At 39.7% G+C, this 13,920-nt stretch overlaps 1 protein-coding gene across 2 annotated transcripts in view; it reads right to left on the bottom strand.

The window, feature by feature from the left end:
• Positions 1-4,534: 4,534 nt before the first annotated feature.
• The window catches only part of igsf11 (immunoglobulin superfamily member 11), a 91,295-nt gene continuing 81,909 nt past the window's right edge, over positions 4,535-13,920 (bottom strand). For both annotated transcript variants that reach the window (XM_034867917.1, XM_034867918.1), the window contains 5 exons: positions 10,252-10,459; positions 9,692-9,847; positions 7,808-7,930; positions 6,041-6,188; positions 4,535-5,149 (listed from right to left, as the gene is read on the bottom strand). In XM_034867917.1, the coding sequence (XP_034723808.1) occupies positions 4,594-5,149; positions 6,041-6,188; positions 7,808-7,930; positions 9,692-9,847; positions 10,252-10,459 (1,191 nt within the window). In that variant the 3' untranslated portion in view covers positions 4,535-4,593. The remainder of the gene's footprint in view (positions 5,150-6,040; positions 6,189-7,807; positions 7,931-9,691; positions 9,848-10,251; positions 10,460-13,920) is intronic.

The following is a 13,920-nucleotide window of genomic DNA, read 5'->3' as shown; positions in this document are numbered from 1 at the left end:
CAGAACCTTGTGAAGAGGATATCTAGTGTACATGCTATGCAGAATCTGTACACATCATACTCACTGTGCATGTAGCTAAAATGCAGAATGTTTCTGTTGTTCAATGATGATCCACTTAAACATGCAACACAGAAACAAAGAATTAGGAAGCCAATTAGAATGTATTAACAATATTTATTTAATACAATTTCCAGTGCTATTTTTCCCATTTTACTTCAATCCAACAGTAAGAAGAGAATGTAGTTGTATACATATTTACAGATGGTTTTATTATTGTTTAATCTGGGTTACAGCCTCAGTAGTTTTCTACCTATTGGACGCTCTTTTTTCCATTGCTCTTGCAAACGGAGGGCAGACTTAAAGCAAAATAATCTCGGTTTAACTTTTCCAGCCAGACATTTTCTCTGGGAAGTGAAAAAACAGATATCTTTGAAGAAAAGATTTTCTTTAATGTTGTCAGTGCTCAAGGCAGGGATACTCAAAAATGGTGAGTACATAAAAGACTTTATTCAGAAAATGCTGTCAGACAAAGAGAAGGGGGAGGTAATAACTTACCTTGGATCATTTGACCTCTTTAAGCCTTACAGTACTTATAAATTAATGTGTGTGTGTGTGTGTGTGTGTGTGTGGGTTGCAGGTGAATTTAAACAAGGTACAGTAACTCTTCCACAAATTAGACAGCCTTGAGACAAAAAAAACAAAGAGTACAACTGTTGGATGAATGTTACTGTAAGACTGAGCAGGTGTGTCTGTGGTTAGACAGGGTCAATGTACAAAGACGAACAAACATATTGGTGGTTGATCTGGACTGGTACATAACTGAAAGAATAGCTAATAAATAAATAGTAATGAAGATAATGAACTATGAGCCGTTTATGTCATAACGTCAAGGCAAAAAACAGGAAATGTTCAGCATTACCTTTATAGCCAAACAGCTGGCCAACATCACTGACAAGCCAATGGAAAACCCGTGTTGACTGGTATTATGCGGTCTATTTTGTGACTCCATAAATGTGCGAAATAAGGGATGACATCAATAACAAAAGTACACCTTGGCTAGTATTTATTGTTCAAATGATCCAAAAGAATTGTAGGGATTAAAGAGCATTCTGTTTTAATTATGTTTCCAGTCTAAAATAATACACAAATACAATTCTAAACTAGCTGCCAACCCTCAGTTTGTGTACGTTTATTTTTTTCTAATTCAAGTAACTGTATTTGAGTTCATGTAACACTTACAAGGAAACAGCATGAAGACATACATAAATTTATTTTGTTAGTGAAGTACTCTTGAGTAAGTAATATAACTGAAAGAAACATGTTTCCACCATAAATCTTGAAATGTTTTAAAGCTGACAGCACTGTTTGTATTGTTAGCAGATAAATTTGTCTCAGTGAAACTTTAATGCCAAAACAGCACATTTAATTAAAACTCATTAGTTTTAAACAAAATTGCTCTGAAGAATGAAAAACACTTTCCAATACTGCATTTAACACAAATAATAGCTGAATGAAATATTGCATCATAGCTACAAGAAAGTATTAGTGTTGTGCATTTGCACAACAAAAAATGAGGATTGCTTAATTTGGGAACACTAACAGTTATTTAACAGACTGGTGAAAATTGGTCAAAATATAAATACAGTAGGTCAGAAACACAGTGAAACGTTCTACCATACAGCATAAGTGTCTATTATTTATAAACATATGGCCATACTTGTTAAAACATACTGTATTTACCTCAGACCTTGTAATGAAATGGCAATACTCATTAGAAAATGAAAACATAAAATACAAAAAACCCTTCATTAAAACCAATAACACTGACTATCAAACCCAGCTTGTTGTCTAATGTAACAAAAAGTTATATATATTTTTTAAATTAAGACACATGAGTTGTAGAATATGCATTGGTAAGACGCAATGCATTTTCTTTGATTCACAATCTAGCCTACTGTTGAAGTTACAATATGTACAGTAGAAAATAGGTGTTAGCCTTTGCCAAGGGGAAATAAATCCCCTTTAAATATATATCTGTCTCTTTATAAAGCATTTATGAACTAAGACATCTTCTTATCCACGTCTTCTCAAAGCATCACTAATTTGACATGATCCGGATTAAGACAACAGAGAGGATGAACACAGCAAAGACTATGACAATATCCTTCTGGAGTTTCAAGTTTAAATGAGGGGTCAATAATTTTCTGATGTGAAAATCCAGTGCTTGTGCTATCTTTGTATCACCATTTACGGTATATGCTTACAAATATTACTTGTGTTTAATATGTGGATAAATATACCGTATAATAATTAGGAAAAGGCCTTTGCACAGCAAGTCTGTAGTTTTAGTCTGAAATTGCCCTGTAGTTAAAAATAAATCTGACCTCGTGCTGTGTGAATTGCGTTTACACACTGATTACAAAACTTTCGAGCTATTTTCATATCCGGGGATGTGGGATGGTAGGTAGGCCTACTGGTCTTCCAACACAAAGAAAGCAGAAGGTTACACACATCCAGCCAAAAAGAGAGAAATCTGGCGGAATTTCCGGCGGCAATGGAGGAATCCCAGAAGTGGAACGTCATTGACACAGACTACTTTACCCACTTTAAAAAGATGTTTTAAAAGCTTGAAAAACTTGCAACAAAACAAAACCGTCTCAGAACGTTGCAGAGAAAGGTTGCAGCAGTATAAAACCGACTCGGAGGCTCAACGAGTGCCTGCAAGGATAGTATGACTGAACAAGCTAGCGAGTAACTGAAGAGACCAGGCGTCATTAAAACAAAGGAGTGAATTAGAGAAATAAAACACTGTTATTGCTGTTTCAGCTCCACAAGAAATGCCGCTGTAGCAAGAACCTCACTATCACTAACGTTATCCACATTCATATTTAGATGCAACAAATGACATCTGGCTACAGAAAAAACCTGAAAGTCTTAAGGACAAAAGTACATAAGAGTTATGCTATGAAGATGATACACTCTCTCATTTTGTTGCATTGGCGTAAACTGGCAGACGGGCGCATTAGAAGTAGGTGCAAGATTTCACTTGTCTTGTCCAGAATCTTTGGTATGTCTTTTGGTCTGAACTGAACGGGTTATAATCAGGCTCTTATTTATTCTTATTTTCAACTATTTGGGGTCACCCCACATGGACAGAATAATGAAACGCAACAGATTCAGGGCCCTTTTTTAACAATCTAAGCGCAAGGGGTGAAGTGCATGGCGCAGGTGCGTTTAGGGCGTGTAGGAAAAAAGGGTCCATGAGCTGGACACATGGTTAAAAAGGGTTGTACTTAGTGGCTTCATTAATTCATAAGGTGTGTTTTGGGCGAGACATGCAATAAACCAAATCAGAGGGTCATCTCCCATTCCCTATAACAGCCAGACGCGTTTTTACCTTGGCTGATTGCTATTATGATGGCGAATTTGTCACATTTTTATTTGTAATCTTTTGCATGTGTGTGTGTGCTGCTGTGCGTCCCTGTGTGTCTAACAAGCATAGTGTGCATGTGCTGTGTTTAAGCCTAAGTGCGTTTTACTAATTTGCTGTTAAAATAAGAATGTAATTGACTTTAGATCAGGTTTTATTTGGTCAATAGTGCAATCACTTCCCGCTGCCTCAAGATAGCAATATGCCAAGAATTCACCTGAACACACCTCCCTGTAAGGCCAGCACGACCATGGGTGCAAAGATGGGCGCTGGTTAATTTGCTTTTAAAACAACATAGGCGCTGGACGAAAAATTGACAACTGTTTCGGTCTTACACTAGCAGAGACATTTGCGTTGGGCATCACGCTGAGCTGCGCCGGGTGCAAGATAGAGCCCTCAGTGTGCCAGGTGTCTGTACATAACTATAAAAAAAACAGACTTGATATGCAATGGCCTTAAGGTGTCAATATTTAAGACTAAGTAATTGTTTATAAGACAGCAGGTTTGATATAAAATTGCAAAAGTGCAAAAATGTAATTAAAATGTTTGCATTTGGTTAAGTAAAGTATATTATGCAATGTATTGCACCCAGTAAAACCACTCTCTGAAAGCTTCTAAGGCCATTTCACCCAACAGCATTTCATTTTTCTGTCAATCATAATTACAACTGGGAAATTAAATTCTTGGAACTAAAATGGATTTAATTTGTTATCCTAAAACAAGAGACACATGCATTTATGTGGTAATCCAAGCTCACTTCTGTCTGACCATGCAGTATGAACACATGTAGATGAAAATTCTTTGTGTTGCTTTGAGTCCCCCACAAATAACCCAATCATCACAATGATCCAGCCTTGAAAATGACGAGGGAAACCAGGTTCTGCAGAAAATTTCACTCCTGGTTTCTGTAAAAATAGTTCCCACCACACCAGCCAGTATATTCAATCCAATAAGGGGATGATGCTTGTCTACAAGGGTCCCGCTCATCAAGGAATTGGCATTAAATGAACTCTGCACTGTAAAATCCCAGTGTGTTACAGAAAGAAAGACACAGTTGTAAAGGGCAACGGGCTGCTTCAGCCCATATTTAGTGTTTGTTTTTTCAATCAGTGGGTTTCAAACGTAGTCTGGTTTTCAAAAAGAACAGTTTACCAAATGAGATTTCACACCAGCGAGCCTGCTCTGCTCTGGGCAGGCACCATGACAGGCACCGCCCCCATCCGCTCCAGCGTGGCCTGGCTCACTGCGTAGGAGTGAGTGTGCTGCCCGTGTGTGGACGTCACTACTGGTTTGAGGCTCACAGAGCCGTTGCTGCGCACCATGGCGGAAGGGGATGGGGCAGAGTTTGTGGTGACCACCAGAGTCTTGGGTGGTGGGAGCGTGTGGCTGCCATTGGCAAACGATGTTGTCGTTGCCGTTGTGGGTTGCACGTGGCGGGAGAGTGGAGCTGAGCCTGGCGCAGTGACCACTGTACTGTGGCTGTGTCCTGGGTTCTGAGCCTGTCCATGTGCATGTGAAACGTGAGCAGCAGTGGAGAAGGTCTGACGAGTGTCTCCATTGTAGCGTGTATAGGAGTTGGTGTCGTAGTTGGGTTTGGGATTGTGCCAGTAGCGGCTGTTGTAGGTGTTGGTAGACGTCAATGTGTCGTTCTCTGACGATGAGGCATCGGCATGGAAAGCCTTCACTGACGATGACCTCTTAGGAGGAAGGTCATCTTCTCTGTGAAGAAGATATAAGTGGGAGTTGTGAAGATGCCAGGGATATCATGAATGATAGCAGTAAGATAGTCAATTAGTTTATCTTCAAATATTTAGCACAAATCCTTTATTGGTGCATTAAAAATGAAAATAGCTCCTCTAGGCATTCAAGTTGCACTATACTGATCATATTAAAACTATTTATTCATTCATTTTTGCTGTTAGATTTTTCATGACTTAATATATAATGGGCGGTCACAGTAACTGGAACACCTGTACAATTAATGCAGTAGCAACACAGGTGCCAAAAACTACAGGTCTACATATAAACACAAATTTGCTGTTAAGGGAAAAAAGCAGAGCCCTCAGGGTAGAAATTTAGCGGGATTGCATCTAAGTCCAAAATGAGGCAGATGTTATCCCAATCAGCCAAAGCCTCACATATATGAACAATGTTTCATCTTCCAAATGATTCATGCAGTGATTTAGGGGAGAAATGGCAGCCCATTTAATCAACTGACAGAGCTTCACAGAGTGTTTGAACAGACAAATTACCCTGTGATGATTAACACGTTTGCTGTGCGCAGATAAAACTAAGCTGAATTCTCCAAACTTTCAATCCAATTAACTGGTCTGGGTTTCTTTGAATTCAATCTGTGATTGCCATGCTTGCACACTAATCGTTCTACAGTACAAATACAAAGCTGCCGTTGCATCTTATCGCCTTTTGAAATACAGCAATTAGGCCACAAAAATAGTCTCCACCTTGCCTTAGTTTGGAATACATATGCAAGTAATGACCACTCTTTTGAGACACTACATCCAATACATCCATTAACAGTGTGTTGTCTGTTCTTTATGCACTGGAGACCAAAGCAGCTTTTGGTTGCAAAGCTAAAAAACAAAGCCAAACCTGATCTCATTGGGGATCTCCTCCTCATCATATTTGTTCTTGTTCTTCCAGTAAAAGAGTGTGACCACCACCAACAGGGAACAGATGATGACAGCTAGTACTCCTGTAGCAATGGTGCCCGCTATCAGACCCACACTCTGAGGCTGGGCTGCAGGACAGACAGCAGAAAATATTATAATGTTGATTAATTCGGGCCGCTTTAGAAACAATAAGGTCTGATGAAGTTTGGCAGGCTACAATTTCAATATTTCATTCTACATGGTTTATCACAGTTCAAGGTATAACATAGAGACTACGCTTCAGTAAAAGCAGGTTTGCAAAGATGTTTTCCAGATTTGAGAACCTGTTCCCACTGCCATCAGGATAAAGCCACTCTGTACCATTTCTTTTGGAGTTGCTTAAGTCCTCTGAAATTCTGGTGGACCATTTCTTTTTTTAATATTTTCTAACATTTGTGGCATGGAAATACAACCAGACCCAGTAATCACACTGTTTGAAGTGGGAGCAGAAAGGCTGGCTCTCACAGCTGCGTGTGATGCCTGGGACTTTCTGTCACTGCTGGCATGGCGGTTAGTGTTGACACACTGGAAATTGGTCTAAGCGCCATCACACTTTCCATCCACAATCGGACAGAAAGTGTTATGGCGCATCTTAAGCTTGAAAAACCTTGAAACTCTAAGAGGGGCTTTGGGCAAACCTTCTTTAGAGTCCGGAAGCCCTTCCTCTCTTACTTCAAAAAAATATTTTCTTTTTCTTCTTTTATTGATTTTCTGGGATGTTTGTTGTCTTATTTCATGTTTCATAATGTGGTTTTACATGTATGCTAAATTATTTGTATTTAAAGTGTAGTGTATGTTTTCACTGCTGTGTTAATTACTGGGATTTGTGTTGAAGTAGATAAGTATGTTGAAAAATTCTATCAAAAGATTTAAAAATTAAAAAAAAAAAAAAGTATGTGGCCTTTAAAATCAATGGTTGACACATAGCAATCAAATCCTTTTTGGGCAAAATAAGTTCACTCTTAAAGTCTTAAAATAAAATTTCAGAACCAATGGGAAGTGTTGGGAGCTGTTAAAGGTGCATGTGTGTTCATTAAATAATATGTGAGGGGGGGGGGTGCTAATGCTACAGTGAGATACTCAACGTGTGTTTCTTTAGTCTCTACCTTATGGTTAGGAAAGAAGAGAAACAGATTAATCGATTACAGATTTAAATATGTGATATTGTTTTATAAATCTCAGATAAAATAGAAAGCCATGGAGCAGAATTGTTTTGAGTAACACTTATTCTTTCTGAGCATTTACATCTGCACCATGTTAGCAATGACTGAAACCCACTGTTGTCTCTGAGAGACAGACTCAGCACTCTGCTCTCTGCCTGTATTTTTGACACTGAGCGTCATCCTGTCACACACCCTGATACAGTCCTGCCTGTCAAGCTATCCAAACTGTCAGACCCTGTATGACCTGAATCAACTAACTGTCTTTTTTATCCGATTGGGGCAACCGTAGGGTGTACTGCTATCTGCAAGATGTTCTGCTCCTGTTCTTTGTTTAATTATATATTTTGTTTGCTTGTGTTTATCTGTCTGACGAGTGTCACTCAAGGAGACTTCATACTTCCCTCCTGTTGGAGTTTGAGGGAGACGAGGCATTTCCATCTATAAATGTGAATCCCTAAACAAACACAGCCACCTTGTCTATATATGACAATGACAGTGTCACGTGGGTCTGGCAGTAAAGGAGCTGTGTGGTTAAGTGTACTTACGTGCTACGACCTGCAGGTTGAGCAGACAGGTGCTCTTGCCAATAACATTGCTGGAGGTACACTGATAGAGTCCTGAGTTGCTGGTGCTGATGTTTCTCAGTGTTACAGTTCCCTGCATCTGGTCTGATGGACACACACACACAGAGCCACGTAGTAATAAAAGTGACTAAAACATAACTACATGGACACACAGAGCACAATGTGAAAGCACACATATGACCTATTGCATATCAAAAAACATTTACGTAAAGAGTCCCAAGTATAACATCAGAGATAATTTGAGAATTGTATACTAATCATCTTTATAGTATGACAATACATTCAACTGAACTACTTCAATTATCTAGCAACAGAGATAGATATAGCTTTAATTGAAGGTGTGCAAGTGAAGTATACTGTACAGTTAAAAAATAAAACTGCAGATTACTTTTTTCCACAAATGATGAATGGGCTGAGTTGTGAGTTTAAAATCACAGGGCTGTACACTACTGGGTTCATTAAAAAAGGCCTCAGCATTGCCTGGAAATATTAGTTACAGAAAGTGAGTTTGATTTCAGCTGTTCTCTTGACAGTGACATGACAGATGACAAAGCTGTCTGTGTCAAACTAAACACAAAACAAGAATGACGTTGACAAATCCAGCATCTCATTTTAATATGAATCAAATGCAAACGGCCAAAGAAGACTCTGAACCCCAGAAGAAACAGACCATTTGATCCTTGAATGTAAAGGTCAAATATGTCAAACCAGGTGGGATCTCTAACTGCTATTAAGAGGAGATGTATCATACATGTACAGTAGAATATATAATCTATTTTGCTGAGAGTTTTCAAGGACTACAAGCACAAAGTTCTACAACACAATTAATTAGTTGGTCTATATATTAATTTTCTCATATAGCTTGAATTGAAATATCTCAAAAAAGCTTTCTCTCAAATGGTTGATACTTATATAGATTTATTTAAAGAGTCAGGGTTTAGAGAAAATAATGTAAACAGCATACAATAAGTGTAATGTAATTATAACACACCTCAATTGGTAAGTTTTATTTTGTGGCAGTTTTTGTTAACCAATGCAGCTGCTATTCTGGTGAGATCAAATTTAGCCTCTTTGACAGAAAAGTAATTAGAATCTCACAAATACTAATAATTGACATGTATTCAATCTACTTTTAATTTAACTTCAAATGTACAGTTATTTCAGTGTCTACAACATTAGTGTCGGGATCTATATAAGAAAAATTATTACATTTATTGTTATGGGAATCTGTTATGCGTGACTAATACTACGTTTTTTTATATGTGTCTTCTATTGACCAGTGGTGCACAGACAAAGACAGTGACTGGTGATGAAGATTTTTTGACTGTGCAATGGGCACAGCTGGAAAAGAAAGGAGAGTCCACTACACCAGTTCTCTCTGATGCTGAAAACCAAACGCAACCCTTATACATCTGCTTCTGTTATACTGACAGTAGCTGGATGGGTGTTAGGTCACGGCTTAGCTAAAGTCAAAGCAGCACATAGTGCTTGGACCAGTCCGGTACAAAAGAAATAGGCAGAGATTGTATTCAGCATGAGAGACTGAGGAAGGACATAAAAACAACACAAAGCCCGAGGGACAATTACACAAATCACATTCCTGACCCACTCGTTTACAAATTCACATGGACGTAATCACTCCATTCATCCATCCATCCATCCATCCATCCATCATCAGCCCTGAGCAGGTTCAGTTGGGGAAGGTGGGCAGTAGTTTGGGCCTGGCACATGACAGGTGGTGGTGATGGTGGGATTGTTGCTGAGTCTGAGCTACGCTATTTGTGTGAGATTTACCAGCAAAGGTGGGGCAAAAGGGAACCCCGACGGCCAGCTTGTTTGTAATACCTTGCATGGCGTTGTGCGGCAGCTTGGGCAGCACGTCCAGCTTCTCCCAGGAGTAGGAGGGTGTGGGAATGCCTTCCTCTGAGCTGCAGATCAGCATGATGTCACTGCCTACATCCAGCGTGCCCTGGATTCGACATGCTGGCACTGAGGGGGGCACTGGCAGATGAGAGAGTGGGTGGAGTCGTGTAAACCACTTTACAAAGCAAATCTAATGTTTTCATAATTGCAGAGGAAATTTCATATTCATAAAGCTGAAGATTCATTAATCATTCAGCTTTATTGCTAACGGTTGTAAAATGTTTCTGGTTACTAAAAAACTAAATAAAATTACAATGTTTTGTTGTTGCTTACCTGTTTTTATAGCTACAAAATACTGAATATCAGATGAAAGTAGGTCAAAAAGCAGCAGTTCAAAACTCAACATACGGTAACATCTATTTTCTTCTCTACATCGTCTAGTTAATTTAGTGACATAGCATATATAAATGTTTTTCTGTCTTCAAATAGAAGAAACTCTTCATATAATTTTAATACGTTAAAAATAGAAAAATTCTATTTACCCAAAACAGTGAGCCCAATGACGCCAATGTTGCGCCCCCCTCTGTCTGGGAGGTTGTTGACCAGGCACTGGTAGGTCCCAGTGTCGGACAGCTGGGTGTTGTTGATGAAGATGGAGGCACTTGTACTTGGCATAGTGGCCACGAAGCCCACACGGCCATTGAGGTGGTTGGCGAGGCTGAACACCTGGCCTCCCTGGTAAATGATCACCTGGATTGGGATGTCATGGAGAGGGGTGGGAAAAGAGACAGAGAAGGTAACAGATGTAAACAAGTTAAAAAGAGGAAATGAACTGGTAAATTAGATAAGTAAATGGGAAAGGGTGGAAGGCAGATATAGACATTGGTGATGGAAGGTAAGAGAAATAAATATTGAAAACCAGCAGTTCAGAGATTTTTAATTATAACATCAAAATCTCCTTCTGTTGTATCTCCTTCTGTACAAATAAATGTAGCAGATGGTGCCCAAGTTATTAAAGTCATTAGAACTCAATGCCTTTTGGTCACTGAGGACGTGTGTGATTCTTTGATATTCACTCTAGTGGCCTGTTACAGATATATCTCACTAGAGGGAGACCTTGTTCTACCAAAAGGCTGAAAGACAGTGGACAGAGAAAGTGTTGAAGTGAGCAGACTTGTAATATGTCATGAGAAACAAACAGATAGAGAAAAAATACCTTTTATTTGTAAGTGCAGGTTTCTAGCTCAGTGGGTAGATTCCAGGGTAAAGAGTACATACTAAAAATATGCCATCATGGAATAAGGCTCTTCAGATAAAAGCATCCACTAAATCGTATGCATAATTGAAAACATTTTAACTTGGAAACATATAAACTGCACTCTGATGAATCCAACAGTAGCAATTCAAGAAGTTTTCTGCACAAGGAATGAAATTCAGCAAGAAATTAACCAAAACCTATCTCCGTATCATTACATCAGTGACCTTTGAGAATAATCAGTGAGAACACAATGATGAATTCACGCCTTCAGGCTAAGGCAAGGTTGTCTCTGGTCCAAATTAAAGAGCAATGAAGGATCAGTTTGCTCAAAAGCTTTCCTCAGGCCTCAAACTTGGGGCTAAACAGCTCGTTTGTGAGGCTGAGCATCATGCATAACAGCTCTCTACCCTCAGCTGGGCCCACACAAAAGATGAAGAGGACACACACAAACCCATGGAATGTGCACAGAAGTCTGGCACCCACAAACACGTGCACCATCTCACACACAGACATGTGCACACATACGTACACACAAAACATGGAGGGGTATCAGAGGGGCTATTCACTTTGGTGAAAAAAGCCCTCATTGAACTGTTCAAAGACCCAGGCAGGGAAACAACCAGCACCAGTGTGTGTGTGTGTGTGTGTGTGTGTGTCTGTGTGTGTGTGTGAGAGAGTGATAGTTCTGATGAAAAAGCAGGAGTGTGTATGTGACTGTGTCCTCCACCACTGCTTAACGGTCGTAAATTGCACGGGTGCAATTTCCTGAGTGCAGTTCACTCGCTTTGTCCTCTTATGTGCAGATGAATAGGCAGCTCCTCAGCTGTGATGAAAGCCTACAACTGCATCTTCTGCAAGCGTGTGTGTGTTTGTGTGTGTCTGTCTATGTGTGTGTCATGGGTAGTGTATCTGTTAGGAATTGTGTGTGCACGTGTATGTGTGTGATTGCTCTGCTACAGAATGTTTTTCAGTTTTTCTTTCCGCTTTCTCCCATTATCTGTCTGTCTGTCTGTGCCTACCTCTCTGCTTTCCTCTGTAACAGCCGGCACCAGTATGACCTGGCTCTACACATTGCTGATGACCTAACAATATAATCTGCATGCTCGATGAAAGTGATCCAAGCAATGGACCTCACACGCAACAAACACTGTACGTGCGTGTGTCCATGAGCCTGTCCCTATTTTTTCTGTGTTCACGTGAGTTTTGGTTTTCTGATATTTTCAAAAAAGAACAAAAAGGAATAAATCAAGGTGGCCATACTTTGTCAAAAAGGAAATCCTCTAATGAACATAAATGTGCACTGTGTGTATTTTCCAGCTTAAAACATGTCATATTCTTGATTTTATGTTCACCATGTTGATCTATTCATATCTATGTGTGTAAATCACCTCAAACTCTCCAGTGACCCGGTTGGCTTTGCAGCTATGCGCAGGGAGAAAAGAGGTCATGGCTGGCACTCAAATGGCGGATGGCCCTAAGAACTCTAGCTGGACTAGCTGGATGTCCTACTGCTGGCCCAGTGGGTAACCTCTGCTACATCCTTTCCCTCCTTAAACCCTCCACACACATACACTGCAAGCATTCACTCACACTCTAACTACATCCCATTCTGTTGCTCGATAATTCAGCCTGTAAGTGTGAGCCACAAGTGGATGTGCAGAGTAAGCTTTCTGGCACGGTGTAGTCTCACAACCATAGCCTACTTCTGACTGACCCAAAGGACCCTGTTGGCCCCAGAGATGAGGGACATTGCCATCGCCTCAATAAAGCCTTAATAAACCTCTAAACCCCCACAGCCTCCCATAAATTTACTGACTGTAAGCTGCCACTGTTATCTCTATCTATCCACTGAGACAGGCTCTGAACAATATGGACCCAGATCCATTTCACTCTCTGTTCAAACTGGTGGTGTTGCATGATTGAGCCCGTAAACTGAACAGTGTGTATACTTAATCTCGCTGCCAGTCACTTTCCTAAGTATACAGTACAATAACTGTTTAGAATGATCAGCTTGAAGCTGGGTTTCTGTTTTCTCTGTGGTGCATTCAAGGATACTACAACGTTATGTTTTTAGTTCAATGTATCATTCATTGGCAGTGCTGATTATCAGGCCTTCATTAGCAACAGTTCACAGCCCAATACAAGGTACTGTATCAAAGAAAACAAGGGGGGGGAAGCTTTTGTAGTGATAAATAACGAAAAAAGTGAAAGAAACCTCATGAGAGAGAGGAAATTCAAAGAGAAATTCCTTATCCCCAGACAGCTGGGACTGGAATAGGAGCCAAAAGGACATTTATAGAAAATGAAGAGCAAGTTTAATCAGTTGGTGGAAAGACAAAATACAACAATAGGATTATAATTGATCCACTGATATCTAAGTATAATGTACACCTCCTTACAAGCAGTGACTGTCTACATTGGCATTACCATGCAGTGATACAGTAAAAAATGATCACTGTGATGGATAAACACCCTTGAGCAAGTTTCAAGTCCCTACAAGTTAAAGTATAACAACCCACGTACATTTCAGTGTCAGAAAAGTGTGAATCATTTTCATTGTAATAGTAAGCTTAATGGTAGACGGGCCACATTTGATATATTTTTCTTAATGGTATGCAATGTTACCAATAGTGTGAGTGTGATCTTGTTTTGGCAGTGATCAGGGTGGTTTTGTGCTCTTCAGCCTTCAGCTAAAATGTCAGGGTTCAAGTCCTATCAGTAAGAATGTAATTGCTCACATTTTCTTAACAAAGACACTTTAAACCATACTAGTGTAAATGACTAACGTTGCCGACTCAGCATGCTAATGTCCCTGGAGGTAGGCAAGCAAATAAAAAAATGAATTCCCTCCCTACAAATCAATAAAAGGTATCACATGTATATATATATATATATACAGTGGGTACGGAAAGTATTCAGACCCCTTTAAATTTTTCACTCTTTGTTTCATTGC

The sequence above is a fragment of the Etheostoma cragini genome, chromosome 3 (assembly GCF_013103735.1).
Source record: "Etheostoma cragini isolate CJK2018 chromosome 3, CSU_Ecrag_1.0, whole genome shotgun sequence".
NCBI classification, from domain to species: domain Eukaryota; kingdom Metazoa; phylum Chordata; class Actinopteri; order Perciformes; family Percidae; genus Etheostoma; species Etheostoma cragini.
This window is presented reverse-complemented; position numbering and strand designations above follow the sequence as displayed.